Below are 22101 nucleotides of genomic sequence, written 5' to 3'. Positions count from 1 at the left end.
CAGCTGGTGAAACTAGAAAACTAGAGCAGCAATTAGAAGAAAATCTTTGGTTTACACCTTACTCCCCTTAAAATGTACATAAAGCATTTGGCTATGATTTGCTTTTTCTGCAGGCATGGAGTTTGGTTGGGTAAACTGGGCATATAAGGTCCTTCTTACCTCTTACTAAAAAAAAAACCCCAAAAACTTAATGACCACTGTATTTTTATTTAGCTAAGCTCATGGCATAGGCAAAAAGCTTTCAAAGAATGCCCAGGGTTACTGCTGCTCCTGGTCTCACCAGCCCTGGAGCCGTGTGCCTGGGCAATGCTGTAGCCAGGGCTGTCTCACAGTGCTGTTCTCTTCCACAGCAGTGCTGGCTGCTCTGCTCCCCTGGGCTGCACGTCAGGGATGCTCTAACACCTCACAACTGCAACTGCCTCTGCTTCAGTCTTGGTCCTTTGGATAAAGACCCTATAAAGGCTGACTGAGGTAGGTGTTTCTCAGCATGTTCATTTGCAAAACGTCTTACAAAGCTTGCAGAAGAATTGTCAGAGGTATTAATCTAAGTTGTTTGAATGAGGTTTTGCTGTTTTGTTATAATGATCAGTTTTCTGGGTTTGGTTATCTGAAATGTGCTTGAGATACAGATGGTGGGGAGGAACAATTGAATTACTTTCAGTAAAACAAAAGTGCTTGATGAGAAGGAGTGCTGGTTGTCCCCACACAGGAGATGACAAATTATCTGTTTCTCTAAGTCCAGAAGGTAAACACTAGAGAAAAGCAAACCCAAATGTTGCATTCTATTTTTCAGGATCACAAACTACATATACTGATCAAGAGTAAGAATTTTATATGCTCCAGTTAAGAGGTTTCTTTAGTTCTTAGTGGAAAGACCTGGCTGTCAGCATTCAGCCCTTGGTATTTTGGGTTCCTTTTTCCTTGCCAATGTCTCTTGTGTACAGAGTTTTGCAGAGGGGTATGGAGACAGGAGCAGCCTTTTAAACATTTGACTGTGTTATATGGCAGTGAATATTCCCCTTCCTAGCTGGGATGTTAGGTCTAGTCTGTATGCCTGCTATACAGTGGGAGGATCTGAGGAGAAGCTTTTGGTGTGATGTGACTAACATGAGGAGTAGGAGCCTTGGTGTGCTGTTTAAATGGGTTTGCATTTAAGAATAATGAAACAGCTTTTTATTTCAAAGTATCAGTGTTATATGAAATCCCTGCTAATGGAAGCCCTATTATTTTCCTGGAGTGGGAATCATTTGGCCCTTCCATTGCAAGTGGGTTGGTCTCTTGACCTCATTCACACAGAGCAGGAAGGGGAAATGCCTCAGCAATGAAAAATGATGCAAGAGTAGTTTGATTGTTTTTGTTGATGCCATATCGTTTGTGTCCATCTACTTTGATTTTAAATATGGAAGTGTTATTTCTTTGAGGAATCATAGAGAATGTGGTAATAGGGAGCTAAGACTTTGTGGTTCTACTCAGCTTGTTTTCTTGTCTCAGTTGAGTGCTAAATCTGAGGTGTTTGTGGGTTTTTGGGAAGCCCCAGGTTTTCTGTAAAAAGAAAGGAGTATTTCAGTTCTGAGCTTGGATTCATGGCTTGTGTTTGCTATAGGAAAGTGCTGTAGCCAAATTGTAAGTGAAGAGCAGTATGTTTTATTTTTCAAACAAAAATTTACCAACAAGTTCTGAATATGTGCTTTCCCTTTCCATGGGGCTCAGCTGGGGATGTCTTTCACCATTTGATGAAATAGTCACTGTTTTCAAGGCTTCAGAACTGTACAATTCCTTGTCAACTCTTCTTCCATCATTGTCTAACAATGCACAAACATGGACGTGTTTTTGCTCTCTCTCATGTGGACTGAATGAGGACTCAATCCAGAAATCAGACTTGCTGTGTGATAGAAATGGTGTCAATATGGTGAAGATCTCCAAGTGGCAAATACACAGTGTGTTTTGTAGGGATGTCAGGCATAAAAAAATGTGTGCTGGTGTGTCTAATAAAAATTTTCTGCTTGTTTTAAAGGAAGGCGATCTCTTGTGTTAGAGGCAGGATACTGAAAATCCAAAGTTAATTTCTTAACACCCTTATTTTAACTTCCAATCACTACAGTATTGTCAGTCTCAGGAGAAAGGTACTTGCCACTGAACTTTGGCTGGGAGTGTGAGAAGAGCATTGCTAATACACAGCAAGCATTTAGTAGGTCTAGTTCTTGTTAACTTGTGTTTGCAAAGAATGGTGAATGTTATTTTTCACTAAAGCAACTTTCTGGCACATAAACTTTCCTATCCAACCAAAGGCTACAAGTGTAATTTGATTATAGAAGGTTTTCCTGGAGAAGGAATAGGCTGTTAAAAGCAGGAGCTGGCACCATTAACCCGAGGTGTCCCACTAGCAGTGGAGAGCTGTCACCCTGATGTGACCAGACTGCAGTGGAGAGTCTTCTTCCCATGGTCTGGGTCACTGCTGTGGTAGGGCAGGTTTGCTCCTCAGGAACCAGACTGTGGCTGGCCAGGCCACAACCAGGAACCCATTGCAGCTGGGAATAAATTGTCAAAGGAAGGAATGTTCAAGAAAACCATGCCACGCTCTTGCTGGGTTTTTTGCAATACTTTAATACAGCATTAAAATGCTAGAATACTAGAGGAAAGCTGTATACTATCCAGCAAATAAGGCACATGTCGGAATGCCATTTTATGGACAATCCACAACAGAGGTTTTACAGTCTCAGTAGCAACACAGTCACCAGATGAGCAAGCTGTCATCTTGATTGCTGAAACAGAACTGCTACCTCTGAGGCCTTTGTCCATAGGTTTTGTCTGTTTTAGCTGTACAAGTTTATTAACAGTTACAGAAAAAGAAATTACACAATTTGCCAACTGAATCTGACAAGGTCAGTAAGTACAGTTAAACAAATGTAATAATTGTTAGGCTAGTTTTTTTTAAAGCTGAAGAAATTCATACAATAGTGTTAGTTTTAGCACTATTACACAATGCAGTGAGTGCTGTACTAAATAACCTTTTAAAGGAAACAAGAATCCAGTATAGGGCTGGGCAGACCTCCCATTTTAGCATGGTAAAATATCAAACTAAAAACTCAATCCTTCATAATATAATCAAACTACATGAAATGTAAAGTGTAAAATGCTTCGAATACGTGCACATGCATATTCTATATTGCTATGAGTTCTAATTAAAATAAACGTAAACCCCTACAATAATCTACTTCAATCCTTTTCTCTTACATCCTTTGATTGATATTATTGCTGTAGATGATACTGCATAGCTGAGCTCACAGTCTGCAAAGAGTTGTGAAAGTCAAGTTAAACAGTGTCCCAACCAACTTTCTTCCCCTCTAGTTATGGGGAAGCAAAGAGCCACCATTTGAAACCCACCACTTGTGCTTCGGAGTTTCTGGAAGCTGAGTCTCCACGGTGCTTCCAACACCTTTGTGTCTCTCACAAGGCCATAAAGTGACAGTATACTGTTATTTGCTCCTCACTTGCTACATGTCTAGTGATAGCTTTTCTAGCACTCGTTCCCCAAATACACATAAATAAACCGATAAGCATTTTCATATAAGTCTAAGCACTTGAATAATACACTGGTTACTTAATACTGATATTTTCATCCAAGGATAACAAAAACAATATGGCTTAAAGAATTGCAAGGTTTTTTGTCAGAATTATGTACCAACTTTCATATAATATTTTATGTAGACAATATTTCCTTCTTAATGTAGTTCTGTTGCATACTTTATACAGACAAAAGCATTGTAAAAAAAAAAAGTAAATTATTTCCATAAATATTTTCTTGAGGATACATCCTTAGTTCTGCAAAATACTGCAAAATACTTAAGAAAACTCTTACCTCTGTTAGTATCCTAGTTGAGAGGAAGGCCCTTCTGAAAGCTTCCCAATTGTAAAAACTTTGCCCAAAAAACAAACAATACTTTTTTAAAAAGGCCCTCAAATATATACAAAAAAGTTACTGCAAAGAGTTTCCCGATAACAATTCAGTATTATAAGAAATATTTGTAACCATTCAAAAATTTTAACATCTAGAAAGGTTTCCAAAATACACACATAGTATTAAAAAAAAATTGAAAGAAACTCTATGTCAAGTATAACTCAAGATAAATACACATCTGCAAGTAAAACTGTAAAATACTTCATACAGGGGTAAACATTTATATCAATCATCTATAGCTAGTAACTGCACACGATTGTCCCTTTGAAATTCATCCTAGAAACACAATCCATCATCCCTATATCTAAGATCTCAAACAGCCCTCTGAGCACTTGAGCGATACAGCAAACTCTATGGACAGCACTGGTTTTGTAGATAAGAAAGAGATATGGGTGGAAGCCCAGTTGGGAGTGGAGTGATAGCTGAAAGAATGATTTTTCTATGGGGATAGTTCAATCACATTTTAAAATATGTTGGCAAAGGCAAGTGGAAAATACATGTCTATCTACTTAACTTGAAAAACATGTGTTGATGATTTATTGCTTACTGTTCAGTGGACAACTCTTAGGATCCAGAATAGGACAAAAAAAAAATATTCATTGTAGCTGCAGGACAAAGATGACTAGTCTATGGAGTCTGATATTTCCAAAAGCTCTAAACTTTTAACGTTTTAAGTAGGTTTTGGGTTTCTTTTTTTCTTTTTCTTTTAAAAAATGCTAGAGTGTCACAGGTATAAAATCCATGTATAATCTAAATTTCATGTTATATAAAAAGGTAAAATGTAGATAATACTTCTAGGTATAAGGCTTCTCTCAGACATACGTCAACTTCACATTTTTAGTTTAAAAACTAAGTCCCATATAATGGGGAACTTCAAAATACACCTATTTTCAGAAATAATATATACTCTTGTGTATTTATCTGACATTAAATAGCAACTTTGAGACAAAAAATGCCTCAAATTTTGCTTGTGTGGCTTCATTTTACATCTGTGGTAGCAGCAGTAGGAAGTGGCTAAAATGGGGCCATCCTTTAAACTACTAGGATATTTCTTCATCTTTAAATGAAGTATTTGCAATAACTTCATTGCAGCCTCATTAGGTTAAGGCAGCTAAAAACCTATGACACATCTTTCAAATTATTCAAACATTTTTCCAGAGGCGTGCCAATGCCAAATTCGATATGAAATGTTATGACCAACTCATGAAACAGATTGTGGGGTGTTTATATTTTGATTGTTTTTTGTTGTTGGTTTTAAAGAAATAAATGGAAGTTTAACCAAAATCTCAAAAAAGGTGAAAATTTAAAAAAAAAGTAGAATAGGACAGGCTATACTGGTGGGCTGTCAACAGTAAACATCTGAGGTTGAAAATCCAGTTTACCAAATACATGCACAGAGCCAAACTGCTCTCAGGTACAGCCCTAAAAAATACTCAGTTTAGGGAGGCCTGTATTGATTTAAAACTCTTTTTATTGATGCTTGCTTCACTCCTGCTAATACTGTCTACTAATGCCTTCAACTGATTGCTAGCTGATGCTCCCAATGCAGAGCTAGTTAGAGAACATCAGAAGGCAGTCACTAAATTTTAAAAGATAAATCAATTCCTCAGTTTTCCACTCAAAAATCTGCACCTTCACTTTTTTTTTCTGGTTTGGAGAGAGCTGGTTACATCTATAGGCGAATTACCTTCGGGTGGGGAGGGAGTAGAAATAATCTATATTTTGTAATCAATAGTCCTTTTTTCCCTTTGAAATAAGAACTCAGAAATGTCCCTTCTGCGCCACTAACTAAAAGCCAATGGTCATAAGCTGCTATTCACAATTATGTGGATGTGTTTTTCCAGCACCTCCCACTGCACAGACTCGATTGTGGAGCGAATGCTCGAGCCCAAAGCTCCAATCCGGCAGCCAAGCCATGCGGGGAGGGATGGAGGGATGCCCCGGCCGGGCTCGGCATTGCTGCCATGCGGGGATGGACAGAGGGATGCCCCGGCCGGGCTCGGCATTGCTGCCATGCGGGGATGGACAGAGGGATGCCCCGGCCGAGCTCGGCATTGCTGCCATGCGGGGATGGACAGAGGGATGCCCCGGCCGAGCTCGGCGCTGCTGCCATGCGGGGATGGACAGAGGGATGCCCCGGCCGGGCTCGGCATTGCTGCCATGCGGGGATGGACAGAGGGATGCCCCGGCCGAGCTCGGCATTGCTGCCATGCGGGGATGGACAGAGGGATGCCCCGGCCGAGCTCGGCGCTGCTGCCCTGCCCGGGCCGGCTTCAGGCAGGGGTTCAGCCTGTGCAGGGACCCGGTGCCCGCTGCCACCCGCGCTGCCAGATCTGCGCCTCCGCCTTGGGCAGCACAAAGCACCGCAGTGTCCCCCCTTGCTTTTCACACCTTGTGCTCTTCATCTGCTTTCCCCCAGCGCCGGGGCACGGGGAAATCTGCTCTCCTCTTTGTTACAGATGTGCTAAGTATCACTTTAATACTTTATATGTCTTCTGCCTAGGAACACATGAATAATATAAATACTGAACTCTCATAAGTGTGCTCTCAAGAATTATTGTGCTACACCTATAGACATTGTGTTAAAGTAGGTCACGTGTGTTTTTAGTACAATCTACAAATTCATAAGCTAAAGGCATTGCCCTGCAGTGTTGAATCTGGATAAACAATTCTTAATAGGGCACTGTAATGAAAATACCAATGCTTATAATAGTGTCTTTTAGTCAGCTTTTTATCAGAACCTGCTGGTGTGTGATATAGTGATACAGCTATATCAAGAGTTGTGCTATTTTACTGATTTTAGTGGTTATCATAACAGGGAGATTATTTCAGTGCTGAACAAAATGTTTGATAGCAACACCTTAGTTTCAGGAAGAAAATAAAATAACGTTTTCCCTTATCTTCATCTAAGGGGGTTTTTCTACATGTTCTTTAGCTAGATGTGAACCATCTAGGTCTTTTTTTTTTTTTTTGTTCCTGTACTATTAAGTGCTCAAGAGGAAAAAATAGATCTGGTTTAAAAAGCTGCTCTTTCAAAATTACTCATGCTTGAAACAAACGATTGAGATTAATCCTAGAGGTCAAGCTTAGAAAATCCACCCCTAGATTTGCTTGTGTATTTTCTTATTTGTATAGACAGATTAGTATCTTTGTTGAGAGAATTTGTCTCTAAGTTAATTTGTGGATCTGTGCAAAAGAATGTGTTTGCATTTCAAAATGCTAAAACTGCATCTCTTCACTAAGGCAACTGAACTGTTTATTAGTGTTACTTTCAATAACATTATTTTCAGCTATTTTAGTTGGAGTTGCTAACTGGGCAAAAGTAGTTTCCAAGTGATTAATTTAGTTAATTATATTTTAGCATTACATAGCACTTTTCATCCAGTGATGCCAAAACACTTAAGAGATATTAAGTAAACCTCACAACTCTCCTGTGAGGTAGGTATGCTAAAGTATTATTACCCCCTTTTTGCAGCTGGGGAAACTGAGGTCCAGAAGGATCTTGTGACTTGCCCAGAATCAGGGAGCTATGGGAGAGCTGTGGTCAGAAGCCAGGAGTCAGGATGCTTGTCCATTGCTGTGAGCAGCAGGCCGGGGCACTCGGGCTGCCCGTAAATAATGGCATTTGCAAGAGATGTACCTGCCACTCCCACCAAACAAGCAGATGCAATTTTGCCCTGCTTACAGCAAAGCAGGTGAATGCTTGTGATAAGTTTTCCACTTTCTTTATAAGAGCTTGTCTTGACATACTGGTAACACCCTGCTATCACTTGGCATAAACCCCCCACTGTCTCTGCATTACAGAACTAGTCCTCAGAACACATTTAGTTCACATCAAGTTATTTAGGATTTAAAGTGTTTTCTCTAAGTATCATTCACACAAATCAATCTCCCTAAAGGAAACTTCATAAAAATGTAAATTGCTGATGTAAACCCCCCCCACCTCAAACAGTCATCTAATTTTTTTAGTGAATGCTACAAATTAATTGCTTGTTGTGTCCTTTTGCCAATGTACTCTGACGTAGCCATACAAACATGATACTATCTCGAGGTACTTTCAGTTTATATTTGCCAATCCCTGACGAGATGTTCTTTGCAGCAAGCTGTCCCTGTGCAAAGTTCTACCTGAAATGGGACAATGAAATATAATTCCTAAATTTCTACCCAGGTATGTGGGTCTTCTTCAGGAAGACATAAAGAAAGAGGGTTATATATAGAGTGTTCTCCATGCCTTAAAACACCCCTATGGCTAACATGTTTCATATTATAACAAATTTCTATAGTAGAAAACAGGACATAAAAATATTTCCAGAAAGTGGCTTTTAAACTACTATAAATAGTAAGTTTGGCTAATCTTTCAGTTAAGGGTATTGGGGTCAGTTTTAAGTATTCTTATCCCCTTATTCATAGTAAATTTAGTGTGCTTGTGGCCTAATGAACAGGCCATGCACATAGAAGGGGCCATGTCAGTGGGTTTATATGACAAGAAAAGGATCTGGTAGTTGCATAAGCAAGCCAATTTTATCTCCTCCAAAAACCTCTTGGAATCTTATGGCATTCCCTTCTTACCCAACCCACACCCCTCAAACAATTATTCACTTTTTTTTCCATGTCCTGCAAAAATTATTTTGTCTAAGCCCTGCCCAAGAGATGGTAACAAATAGAAAAAAAGTCCAAGAAATCAGCAGCACAAAACTCTTAAGACTTCCTAAAACTGGGAAAGCAGTAATTCCCCTTTTATGCTGTGGCTTGTTTCATCTTCCTTTGTCTTGTCATATAATAAGAATAGTGATTGTGTTGTGGGTGAGTGCTTACAATTAGTGGCCCCACAGTTACTGAATCTCTGCAAAAGCCATACATGTAACAAATATTCCTTGTGAATATTATTCCTTGCCTTTTGAAAAGTACTTCATTTCACCTGGCTGTGATATAGGGTCTGTGTAAACAATCAGCAGAACCTGTAACTGTAGTTCTGTAGTGAACATCATCAGTAACACCTTATGTGTGTACATATATAAATTTACATATATATGTATACAAATCATAGTCCTGTAAATACCTATTGCATGCATGCACATGCACAGGAGAAATGTTACATTCTATTAATGGTAAGGCATATTATTAGATAGGCAATATTGGCAATTCTTTTAGCTTTTATCTTGATCTGTTGTGCTGCTGTTGATCACATGCTGCCAGAGAATCTCTAAGGATGATGGGGATGGGAAGAGGCCACTTTGACGGTTTATTGCACTCGGCGGCAGTAGTAGCCCAAAACTTTGCACTTCTCACACAGATGCTGAGGATGTTCTTTGCTCTGGTCTGACACATCCAGGCCGTCCGGCTTTTCCAGGGGTCTCTGCAGTTGCAGGAAGGAAATCAGATTAGATCTAATGTTTTGTCCTTGTTACTCTTTATTAAGGATGAGAAGTCTACTTTTATGCCCTAAGTGAGCTTTGTACTGGTAATTGAAAAAGTACTATGTTTCTTTCCTGAAGGTATGGAGTGATTTTTTGCAGCCCTTCAGCTCTACACTGGTTCAGAGTGACCTTCCAATTTAATGTCAGTGTTCATAAAGGTGGTTTTAACTTTGTTGCAGACAAATTACAAAAATACTGAATTGAGAACTTCTTTTATAAAAAGTAGTAAACAAAAGAGTTCATTTGCTTAGCTCCAGTAGCTTAGATGTCCCAAAGGCATTAACACCTAAATCATGGGAATCCCATTACCCGGCAATGCAGAGCAGGGATTATCAATGTTAGGACTAGCTGCTACATGAAGAAAACTGTCATAACTATGCACAGATACTACGTAGCTAAATGGTGCTTTCCCAATAGATAGTCCCATGTTTTTGAGGCTGAAAGTTTTGAAGCAGAGCAGCTGCAAAGCTTTTAATAAAACTTAAAAAATTCCAAACTTATACAAAGCCAAAACAAAATCCAACATTGTGACACAATCCTTTGCACCGAATCTGCGTAATAAATTATGTATTTTTAAAAACATTCATGAAATCACAGCGTTGGAGGAAATTAAGCTGATTCATTGTTATTAGGTATTTGTGCTTTCACTTTTCATGACATGTAAAAGGCCTCACAGTTATTCTGGAAATAAAATACCTATGTTAAATATTGTGACAAAGTTAAAGGTTTGGGAAGTCTAATAGGTAGGAAAGTGATAGAGATGCGAGGTAGAAGTTAATAAAGTGCACCATTTGCTTGGAAAACACTCCCAAGTTCCCTAACCCATAATTTATGTGTTTTCATGAAATGAATTTGAAAGGCTGTTTCATTTCACAGTGCCATGAAGGCAGCAGCTCTTCCATGGGACTGTGGTAGACACAGCATGTGGTGTGAAATCTGAAAACTAGCCATAAGCTTCTCACTGTTTTCACAGGGATATTAGACCCTTGCTTATATCTTCAAAATGTGATTCTTGGAGCAGTGGGTGGGTAAATAAAAATTACACCATCGTGGCCATTTATGCCTTAACACCTTTCTTAATCTTAAAGGCTTTTCTTCATCTGTAAGGTCTTAAAGTACACCTGATCATCTAAGATTTCATTTATTCTTTGTCAAGCCACCTATCTGAAACTCTGTGGACAGGAAGAGAGATATTTAAAGCTCTTTTTTTGGCTATGTAATACTGCAAGAACTGCTCATAAATTGGGGAGTAGAAAGGTTTCTCTCTCTGAATAGCTAAAATGACACAAAATACAGTCTATCATCGTGATTTTAAGTGCAACACTCTTATTATGTTGCACAGCTAGTCAAAGCAATATATAGGAGTGACTCAGTAGTGATTGTCAATAGTTTGTTTCTGATTCAGTGTTTTGAACCATGATATTTTCCTGCACCACGTAGGTCTTTGAGTCTAACTTCATTTACTAACTGTGAAGTGGATTTCCTGTGTCAGATGAGGAAGGTAGTGTACTCTTCATCTCCAAATGCCCTGCAACCCTACCGAGCTTTAAATGTTTGATGTCACTGTGTTGAGATTTGGGATCAGAAAAAGCAATTCTGTTTCTAGGCTTGCAGTCCAAGCACTGGTCCAGGTACTGCCTATTCCACAAGACAGGCAAGTTGAATAGGTATGTTTGGTCAGAAAACTGCATTTCTACCTCATCTACCACTTATTCCACCAACATCTGCCCACAAATACTCTTCAAGAAATTGCATTACATAAATATACAAAGATGAAGTGCAGGTTCTGGAGTCCCAGGGGTTAATTTACACTCTTCCACAGCGAATGAGAGTTTTGAAATGCTACACTTGAAACAGGCTATTTGACTCAGCTCTGATTGCTTCTACATGCTAGCTGTGCTCTGATTAAAGAGAAAAATACAGCAGTTATCATGTTTATTGATATAAGCCAGATTTTTTTTTTTTTAATATGCGAGGCCTTGGGAATCATTTTTCCTGGAAATAGTGCAAAGGACATTGGGAATGCCTTGAAGCGCCAAGAGTTTTTGGATGGTTTTCAGAAACAATAGCTCTCCGTAGTTTGCTTTCCCCCTGCGTTGATTGAGCTCAGCTTTTTGGCCTGCAAAGCATTTTGATTTCAGAACTGTTATTGTTACCAGTATGTTAGGACACAGGCTGGGGAGAGAGGGGTTACAAATGCAGGAAAGCAGGTTGCCAAGGGCCAGCTGGAAGGCATGAAGCCGTGCAGAGCCCAGACTGCATTTCTGGTGAGGTGGTGGAGGGCTGAGGCTTTGAAATCGGTAGTGTACTGGTGTGGTTTGTGTCTCAAAAAACCATTTCAACCTAACTTTTGCACAAAATGAAATCCCAGCTTACCTCCATTTGCCGTTCTCTCTTCATGGTTTTGTAGAAAGGCAAAAAAGAACCCCTTAATCACTCTGAGTAGCAAGTGTTCTTGTCCTGCTGCTGTCTGTTACTAATTGAGGAGAACCTAAAAGTAATACCCAAAATGAAATCCCAGCTTACCTCCGTTTGCCGTTCTCTCTTCATGGTATCTTGTAAAGGCAAAAAAGAACCCCTTAATCACCCTGAGTAGCAAGTGTTCTTGTCCTGCTGCTGTCTGTTACTAATTGAGGAGAACCTAAAAGTTCTCCTCATTCCACCTTATACTCTTGGAACCATTCCTACACCATGCTAAAAGTCTAGGATGTTAGTCCCAGAGCTGGGAAGGAGAGGACACTGGCACAAGGGTGTGCAGCAGGACCTGGCTGTTGTACACTATGTCAGCTCTGGGGACTGCCTGAATTCTGCAGGAGACACCGGTAACTGAGGAGGCTGCAAGAGCCCTGCACTGCTGCTGAGGACTCAGCCATGCACTTGGACAGGGTGTGGAGAAGGGGACAGGCTATTTGGCTGAAAAGTTAACTCCTTTCCTTAGAAAGCAGAGAAATGGGTCTTGTAGAACAACAGTAAATCCTGCTATGTTCCTCAGGGGAAAGGTATCTTATTTTCCATTAAATGGAGAGTTTAACTGTAAAAGTTAAATTTTGTTGTGTTTTTTTGTTTTTGGTTTTTTTTTTTTTTGTTTGGTTTTGTTGTTTTTTTTTAATGCAAGCATCCGCAGTTGGATTCTTCCGGACTTCACTTTAGTGCTTGTAGAACAACAGTAAATCCTGCTATGTTCCTCAGGGGAAAGGTATCTTATTTTCCATTAAATGGAGAGTTTAACTGTAAAAGTTAAATTTTGTTGTGTTTTTTTGTTTTTGGTTTGTTTTTTTTTTTTAATGCAAGCATCTGCAGTTGTATTCTTCCGGACTTCACTTTAGTGCATCTTTGTTTAATTTTCTCCTGGTAGTTGTGGGGTGGAAATAATCTTGTGCAGCTCCACCAGGAAAGCATTTGATGGTGGTGAATAAAGATATTGCTGCAGGTGAATGAAGCTGACAAATTCAAATTTATATATAAATTCCTGACCTGCGAATTAACTTTTGACTATGAGTTATTGCTGTCCCAGTCTAGATGTACTGCACGACCTCTGCATTCCCCAACAGTCAGCTGAAACCCCAAAGCTCTCCATCAAAAAACTCACCTTTATGAAGTGTTAGTGTTAAAGAAAGCATCACTAGGACATCTTGAGGGCAATTACTTCCACTAAGGTGTAAATGCAATAATGTGCCTACTTCTGTTTGTATTTTCTGCTGTGGAATGGAACAATTTAATTGCACCACTGATGGATAGAGGATGACATCAGAATTCAAATGAGAGAAAACATTTTCAAATAATTTTCTGGACTCATTTACATCAAGTCTTAATGCAGCAAATAAGATTATTAAATGTCAGATTAGGAATGTGAACAGAAAGATTCTGCAGCTATTGCTGGCACGATAATTGTAAGGTTAACAGTCTTAAGGAGCCATGCTTCCCTTAAGAAACATGCTATCATGAATTTGTCAATTTTTAGTCCAATAAAAAAAAATTGGGCACTGGGGAAGAAAAGATTAAATGCTATGTCCATTCTTGAGCAGCAGACCCTCTGCTTTTCTATCTGCCTGGGGGAAGAGGAACATTTCCAAGGCCCTGGGCTGTCGCCATGCATCCAAGAGACAGTGATAAGAAGGCAGCAGATCAGAGGCAGGATGCTTGAGAGCATGCAGCCTCTGTCAGCAGCATGCCTCTGGGACAGGCCAGCTAGGAATGAATGATAACAGCATGAGGTAAATGGTAAAAATCTCTTGTTTAAGAGTTCAGAAAAGCAGCAGTCTGAGGGGAACTGTATTCCCAAAGCTGGAGTACACAAACATGGGCATGCTGAGGAGGGTTTATTAAATCTAAAGAGTCAAAAGATCATACTTGTAGGCTTGAAACTGTTGAAAAATTTATTGGCCTTGAGTGATCATACCCACCACTCTCCATACTGAGGGAAGTGAGGTGGCTGTGGTTGCACTCAGATATGGGAATTATGATGAGACCACTGAATTGCCCATGAAAATAATAACTTGAGTATCATGAGGTATGTATTTACATACCAAATTATTTCCAGTCCAACAGTAAATTCCTGACAGCTGGAAGAAAATAGTGTCCAAGAGGACAAATCAGTCACCAGATGGCTGGTTCTGCACCAGTGCAACAGCTGTCATCACAAACAGCACTGGCCTTAGCCACAAAGTCGGAGAAGAAGCCTTGATAAGAGGCCAGCCAGGAAATAACCATGGGCGCAGATGTTGCTGCTATAGTAGCAGGGGAAGAGAATGAGGATTCAGAGCTTGGCATCTGGGCTGTAACACTGCCAGGGATGCTGGTGAATGACTTTAAGGACTGGCTCCGTTGCTGAAGCAGGGTAAGAAGGAGCATAAACAACCACAAAATCCAAATTCCTTGGAAGAATAGGTAGAGGTTTAATTCTTGTCTGAGATTCCTGTTTATGTTTAGAGTTCAAGTTACTACCTGGGAAGCAACTTTCGAAATTGCCATAGAGCAGGTTTGTCTGGGTAGTTCTGTAGCCTCCAGTAAGGCTTGAGCTCAGTGGGCCTATGTTTTTTGCCTCATGTTCTGTGCATTCCTATAAGCACTCCCATGGGAAGGTTTGTCACTTCAAGGAGTGGTGAAAATGCAGAAGGAGGAACACAGTGGAATAATTTAGCAAAACTTGCTTGAGGAGCAGTTTTGCAGCTCGGGTGTGACAGCCACCTGATTCCCTCCTTGGTGGATGAGTTGGGGAATGAATGGCAGCAGCTCTCCTGTCAGGCCCTTGTGTTACTTCTTGTAAGACATGCTCCACCATCTCTTTTAAATACGGAGATTTAGAGCTGTATTTATAGAGCACTCTAAAGTATATACACAGCTGTAAAATGCTGAGAAGACTTTTCCTGCCCCAGAGAGATTAAAAGCTCATTCTCACAGTTAGGCCATGTGGACTAAGAGCATAGGGCTGAATTGAGTAATTCCTTGTGGGGAACTGGCCCAGGATAGTTTCCTGGAATGAAATGAGCCTCCAGGAACAATGAGCAGGTGGCAGGAAAGTGTGGCTGCTCTCCTCTCCAGGGACTCACTAACGAAAGGTATGCATAGGAAATCAAGATTTGAGCATAGCTGCACAAGCCATTCACAGAGCCAACATATGTGCTTGAATGGCTACCCCAGAGCTATGCAGAGTGGAGATTATTATCTTCAGTACTCTGATATTATTGCCTGAGCCAGTTATATGGGAGTACTTCAGCACCAAACCATTCTTTATGAGACATGGACAGACCTTACAGTGCTGGGAAGTCCATGGATTTGGGAAAATGGCTGGGGAAGATGAAATACAGCTATGGAGATGAGGATGGGAGAAAAGGGCAAGCCCAGCAAGTGAGAAGAAACTCTTAATTCACTGCAATGATAAATATTAAGCAATTCTGAAATATGGTTTTCAAATTTTTGTCCTAAATTGGACACAAGCATCCTACTCTCCTACAGTGACACAGCAAGGCTTGGTGGCCCATGTGGCTGGATTTCAGCTCTTTAATAGACTCTGCAAGGTTTGATCTGTTTGGTGACAAACTGGGAGAATGCTGAGATAGTCACTAGGCCATACAAGGGGCTGGTGAAGTATCTTCAGGGGTGATTGTTTTTTCTTGTCTATACACACACACCTTTCTGGAAGTGTCTGCCACTGCCTAGGATGAGGTGCGGAACAGGGGGGATTAATTTGACCTGGTGTGAGTTTTCATGATGAATATACTGTCTGCAAACTTTCTATCATAGGCCCTCACCAGGGAACTGTGGTCCCTGAATGTTTTAGATATGGGCTGAGATGTTTACAGTTTTTATAGCTTTGGAAGTTTTTGGGGGTTTTTTTGTTAGGTTACAATTATGTGATTACCAAATGGTAGGGCAAAGAGTAAGAATAGGAGATGATGAATTCCAGCACATTGCTGAAGAGAAATTGACAAGATTGCCTGAAAGGAGAAACAATTTATTTCACTAGAAGTAAATACTGTCTGATCTTGAAAGGAGGTCAGACTTCTACAGGTCATCTGCTCTTTGTTAAACTGAGGAAAAAACTCAATTTATTGATTATTTGTACTATCATAAATCATATCGCATATTGCGGTGACATTGCTGTTTTGTAGTGTTTGCGTGCAGTTTTCTTTAATTGCAACACTATTTTTTTCAAATGGAGTTAAAATGACACAAGAGAATCATGGTGTGTAGGGGGAGGCAAGGTATTTTCTCTGGTGAATTATTTAAGTTGGAAAACCTGTCTAGTGGAAGATTCAGATGAGAATACATTGATCCCATATAATAAATGCAGAAGGCACACATAATTAACTGAGGACATCCACTGAGAGGGAAGTAAGGGCTTAAAAACTTCTAGAAATGCATACAAAATCAAACATGAATGAGGCCTCTGCTACGGTAGGTACCAACAAGATAATCAAAATATAAAGAATAAATAGGAAACATATCTAGAAAATGTTAAGGTGGTAGTGTTATTAAAAAAAAACCATATTAATGCACAAGACTTTTTTGTGCTTTAATTCTTAAACTAGAAATATTGAAATCTAATGAAATTGTTCACTGTGCTTTTAAAAAATACAGTTTTTGGTGTAAGAGTACCAGTGACTAGGTATAATATAGATATTTTCCAAAATGGGGCAGAATAGCTCCCCGCTGATAAGTGTTGATTAATGTTTAGAGAGTCTGGTGTGGCACTGGATGCATGTGCAAACACCACGTATGGGATAGCAGACAGGAAGCTGTGCCAAGAAGCACCACAGACCTCCTGCAGCCTGGTAGCTCTCTGCTGCTGCTGGCTCTGTGCATGAACTGATGCTGTTCCCTTCACTGTCTGCCTGCTGCTGTTATGCTTAATCAGAAGCAGCACAGGGCACCTCTGGAAGAATGAAAAGGACTAGAAAGGATGACAAGGGTAACACTGAGAAATAGAAGCAGATGGAGGTGAGGCAGTGACAAAAGGACAGAGAATCTTTCAGCTTGAGGTTCAAAGTTCACATTTTGAGGAAGTGCACTAGTGACTGGTTGCAAGTTATTTAAATTGGGAAGCCTAGCTGAAATGCATTCTTGTCTTGAAAATCTCAGATAACTGAGATAACCTGCTGCTGGGACATGAACACACAGCCACGTGCTCTTCCACATCCATGAGTTATGGTGTGCTTAGGGAATAGCATGGAAACGGTGATGGGGTTGACTGTGGAGAGCTGCACTGCAGATTTCAACCCTCCCACAGTGTGTGTCTGACTTCAGTATTGCTGTGCAGACTGGACTCCTCCAGCTCTGCAGCTCTGGACTACTTGCGAAACTTTATTACAAAAATGTACACTTCTAAGCCTATAATGCCTCCTGTACAGTGTGGATGGGATACCTCTGGAATGATTTCTTGACCCTTTGAACATCGACATAAATGATGGAAAGAACAACAAGGTAATTATTTATAAACTTGTGCTATCAATGGTCCTGTAATTTCTCTCACCCTCAAGACCGTACTTCTATGCATGTGGTGACTTAGCCTGGATTTTGGATTTTTTAGACAAGCTGTCTATACAGAGGTAAGGAACAAGAGGCGTTGGAAGCTCTGAGGTTTTTATGTTAGGTTAGTGTCATTAACCAATTAATTTTGTAGGCAGGAGTCATCTTAATATTGTTCTCCTTTATCACTACTCTTTGTAAGTAGCAAGCGCCCCTTGAGAAAATCCAACAAGTGAAAAAAGCAGTACACATGGGAAGTAACTCTGCTGACACCAGTGGAATGAAACAATAAATTGGTGTAAATATGAAGGGAATCAGAAGAACTAGAAGGCCAATTGCTATTGCTGAACTTTTTTTACTCTAAGATTAAAAAGCCCCATAGTTTCTTTCTATAAGAAAGTCAAAAGTTTTGAGTTTGAGGTATTTGTACTGAAAGAAAGAACATTCAAATTTTGCAACTCTGATGACACCTGTTCAGATTTCCAGGACTGAGACAGCTCATCTGGGAAACATTCTCTGTGGTGTGTTGCAGTCAAGTTCTTTTTAAGTCTTACCCACACTTTACAAAGTCAACAGCATTCCTAGCTCCAAGCCTGTTGCCATTGTAAGTCTGCATTTCTCCTACCTGTTTGTGAGGATAAACATTAATGTGGCACTTGATACATTCTTGTCCCATGTTAGCCCAGGAGTTTCCACTCATCCATTTTCTCTTGCATTTGGGGCACTTGTATTCACCAAAGCAGCGTTTCTTGCCCTGGTATGGTGTGAGGCCTTCTCCTTTTGGACGAGCCTACAAAACAAAGGGAAGTAGCAATGAATGACTGAAAACGGATGGGTGTAGTAGAAAAATAAACATTTTTTAAATTAGGAAACATTGGGCAGAAGATATTGGAGGCAAGCATGAAGGACATGTCCCTTTAATGGAGAGTTCATGTGTTGAAGATAGAATCTAACAGTTCTGAGAGTGGTTTCTGTAAGAAATATTCAAAAGTTCAAGAAAACACAATACTTGTTAGTGACAGTGTTTAGAAATATACCCTTTCTCTTTTTGAATAAATAGTTTTAATGTTAGTTTCATTATGATAAAATCACCTCTATTGAGTATATATCACTAGTAATATATATATCATCAGGAGGAGTAGTTCATTACTAATAAAGGATGACTTTTAAACTAGAAATTCCAGTTTAGAAATCTAGTCTATTTTCCACTAAAAACCTGTAGTTAAGAAAATTTTTAATAGTTCTGCTTTTCTCAGCCTATATGTTATCATATAGAAGTGCGCAAACTGGGATTGAGTACAAAGGAAAGACATTCTGAGTAGTGGAAATAATAACTTGCACTAACTTTATCTGGTTTCTGGCTCTTGGTAAATGGTTTCACTATTTCTGCCTTTTGAAGGAAACAGGAAAGGATTGTCAAATGGTGTGTTGTAATGTCTGAATGTTAAATGTCCCTTAAAGAAAGCCTTTTTATCTAGAGAAGCCAGTAGAGTTGACAGTGACCGTACGCAAATATCAGGTTTATTTTTTTGTATATGCATTCATTCACTAAAATTGTGTGTTGTGCTTAACAAAATATGGTGAGGTATGTGAAGATGAGGGTGTTGCATCCAGCTGTGCTAGGATGGCTGTAAAGATGAAGTTTTCCCAGAGTCCCTAGCAGGTGTTGAAACACTGTCCATGTCACCATGTTTAGTTTGTTGCTGCCTAGAGGGAGATTCTTTGCCTGTATAGTGGCAGTGTACTGTGATCACCTATCAAAGGGTTCTTTGTCACTTACATACATGTCAGGCCTAAGCAGCTTTTCTTTTTTAAGGCTTCCAGATAAAGTTTACAAAAGTGAAATGAGCCATCATGCTGGGAAGGCATTTGTTTTTGTTTTGGGAGTTTGTACGATTTCTCAGTGTGTAGGTCCAAGTTGCTTTCTATGTGAAAACACGGGTTGCAAAAGCAGGTGGTTGGCAGAAGACCTGAGCTTGGCAGGAGCTCTGAGACTCAGGCTCCAGTGGCTGATGGAGATGGTGAACACTGTGTTACCTCCTGGGTCGCGTGTGGGAGCAAGAAGGGAAAGGAACATTGAGTGCGCTCTCCCCCGCATGCTGTGGGTGGAAGAGCAGGGGACACCAAACCCACTCCAGCCTTTATTTTTCTGTCTGTAGTGTCAGTAAACAACATTCTCTGGTTTTTTTTATGCTCATTCCTCAGCATAGCAATATTCTTTAGAAGATCAGATTAGTAGCAACCTCCATTACAAAAAGGCAAACATCCACAGTAATTTGCTTCTGACAAGCCACTGGAAATAGTCTAGCTAACCACAAAGATAAAGCTGACCAGGACACACATATTTGCAGTAGTATAGCACAAAAGAAAAAATAGTGCATTGATATAGTGAGAAACATTGAGACTTCCACAACTGAGTGCGTGCTGGCAGGCACTCAAGAGTGTAGCTCTTCGACCCATGGTGTCCCTTGATAAGGATGAGAGATTGCAAATGAATGTAGTGCAGAAAAATGTCAATTTAGGAGACATCCTTATTCTGGATACTTTATTTGGTTCTGCCTCTGAAGAGCTTGTACAACAACTCAGTGTAAGAAGAAGCCACATGCTCTCTTCATTTAGAAATTCTTATGAAATTGAACAGAAACCCTATGTCCAGAGAGCTCCTGTGTTTTAGAGACCTGCCCTCTCCTCCTGAAGCATCACAGGTTGTTTTATTTGCAGTTTCTAATAGGGGGGTATTATTGAACAGAAGACAAATTATTTTTGATTCTCTGATTAAGTCACCCTCTATGTAAACTCCTCCTGCAGCCAGACTTGAAAATGCAGCCTAGTGACCTTACCAAGCAGCAGTCCTTTCAGAAAATGTGCAGATCACAGGGTTCATTATTTCCAAAAGAAATAGCACTGACTTTGGAGACAGAGTGCATCTTGGAAGTCTTGTAAATGTTTACAAAGCGTATTTGAACATAACACTCCCACAGCAATATGTTATGTCAACCATAAAGAGCATTTAAACATCAGACTCCCACAGCAATACATTGTGCCAGCCACAATTCCCAGATGGGAAACTTTCAGAGACAGCCACTTGGGCGGGCCAGCGACTGTGGGTTTGTCCAGGTCACATACGTGACTTCAGAGACACTAATGCCCTGAAATGCTCTGCCCTCACACATGCACAGGGAGCACTGAAGATACTGGTCTGTGGAGTCCTCTGTGTGTACAGCTAGGCAGCAGAAATGGAGGCTTTCCAAATTAAAAGCTACTTTTAAAATCTGACTTCTCCAACGTTCTTGGTAAATCGGAAGCAGAACCAGGAAAATAATGTAGGAGGCCTGACTCTGTTGGTTATTTCCTGTTATAACTGCTAGACTAAACTTCTGATTTATTTTTATTTTAACTTTTTGACTGTCACAGCTCCCTCCTCAGTCAGTGACTCTAATTAGTTTGTTGGCAAAGTTACAACATTCTCTGTAGGTGTTTTGCTATTCTGCTTTATGGATGTTTATGCATTGCCCTAATAGATATTATTTTCCTTCCCATATCTTCAGTTTTCCAAGCTGTGCCCCACAGTGAATTTGGACTTGCAAACAAGCAAGTTCATTTTCTCTAGTGGGAAACATCATTAGGAATCACTGACAGCAGTGAAGGCAACCCTCCCAACTCCCTCCACCCTGCAGAACCAAACAAAACAGGTATTTGACAGTGTTTGGTAGAAGGTGAAATCTGAGTGAGATACACTAATGGCCTGGGAGATCTGAGGCTGGGTAGTCTGGTTTGTTTGTTGTTAGGGTTTTTGTAGCTGTTGGTGGTTTGGGTTTTTTGGGGGTTTTTTTTTGTTTGTTTTTTTTTTTTTTTAATTTAAAGTGTCTGGCTCCAGCAGGAGCACAGCTGAATTGCATAAACATTTCCAAGAAACAGCCTGCTCCTTGGCACAGAAGCAGCCAGCCCTGCCCACAGGGTGCTCGAGCACCCGGTCACTCTGCACTGAGGTATCTCAGAGCTCATTCAGCTGGAGGGCAAGAACTATTTTCACCAGAGGTTTTTCCTTAGCTAAATGCCAAAATAGAGCAAGAAGACACATTTTGTCATTTAGTATTAACTTAAAAATCATTAATTTATAGAATCTGGGATTTACCTTGTTTAAACCATTAGCCTCCTATTCTCTCTCCACCCCAGCTCCATTTGAATGGTTAATAATAGGCTTTGGTTGGTGTTCAGGTCCTGCAATTCCTGTACTGAGCTTTCTCTTCGTATTCTTTCTGCAGATAGGGATTTATTTTTTTACGTGCAGAGTTAATCTGGCAAAATTATGGTTCTGTTCATAATGGCACAATATTTTGTTGTTACCATATTAAAATACACTGTCCTATTGCCCATAAGCCCAGGTAAGTCTTTGGCCTGGTTTCTATCCTTGGCTGCAAGAACTTGGTGTGTCTTCATTTGGATATTTCAAGGATTTACTGCATCCTGGACAGGTAGGCCTTTGGGGAGGATCAAAACCAAACAGATTTTGGTACCAGAGTACCAGAAACTAGCCATTGCTTGAAGTATGTCTCAATGTCAACACTGGGAGTTTTGTGATCTTTTCACTTTGGACAAGCACTGACATAACTGCCATCACCTTTGCAGGTGTACCTAGTCAGTGTGTGTGTTTGCCTTGGCTGGAAACAACCAATGTACAAAGCCAGTGAATTTTGTGTGGCAAAGTAACAAAAATTACCTCAGTATTCCATCCCTCACTGACACCCAGCTGTCTCT

At 40.2% G+C, this 22101-nt stretch overlaps 1 protein-coding gene and 1 long non-coding RNA gene across 2 annotated transcripts in view; one reads left to right on the top strand and one right to left on the bottom strand.

Annotated features, from left to right (window-relative positions):
- LOC120510907 overlaps positions 1-22101 on the top strand; it is a 96396-nt gene that overhangs the window by 371 nt on the left and 73924 nt on the right. The window contains exon 2 of the long non-coding RNA XR_005629618.1: positions 351-471. This is a non-coding gene — a long non-coding RNA (uncharacterized LOC120510907). The remainder of the gene's footprint in view (positions 1-350; positions 472-22101) is intronic.
- The window catches only part of ZCCHC24 (zinc finger CCHC-type containing 24), a 108064-nt gene continuing 88547 nt past the window's right edge, over positions 2585-22101 (bottom strand). Inside the window, exons 3-4 of the mRNA XM_039727260.1 lie at positions 17969-18133; positions 2585-9314 (exon numbers count right to left, since the gene is read on the bottom strand). Coding sequence (XP_039583194.1) covers positions 9201-9314; positions 17969-18133 — 279 coding nt within the window. The 3' untranslated portion in view covers positions 2585-9200. The remainder of the gene's footprint in view (positions 9315-17968; positions 18134-22101) is intronic.

Source organism: Passer montanus, unplaced genomic scaffold, assembly GCF_014805655.1.
Source record: "Passer montanus isolate IOZ18808 unplaced genomic scaffold, ASM1480565v1 scaffold61, whole genome shotgun sequence".
Lineage (NCBI taxonomy): Eukaryota > Metazoa > Chordata > Aves > Passeriformes > Passeridae > Passer > Passer montanus.
The sequence above is the reverse complement of the archived record's forward strand: the minus strand, read 5'-3'. Positions and strand labels throughout refer to the sequence as shown.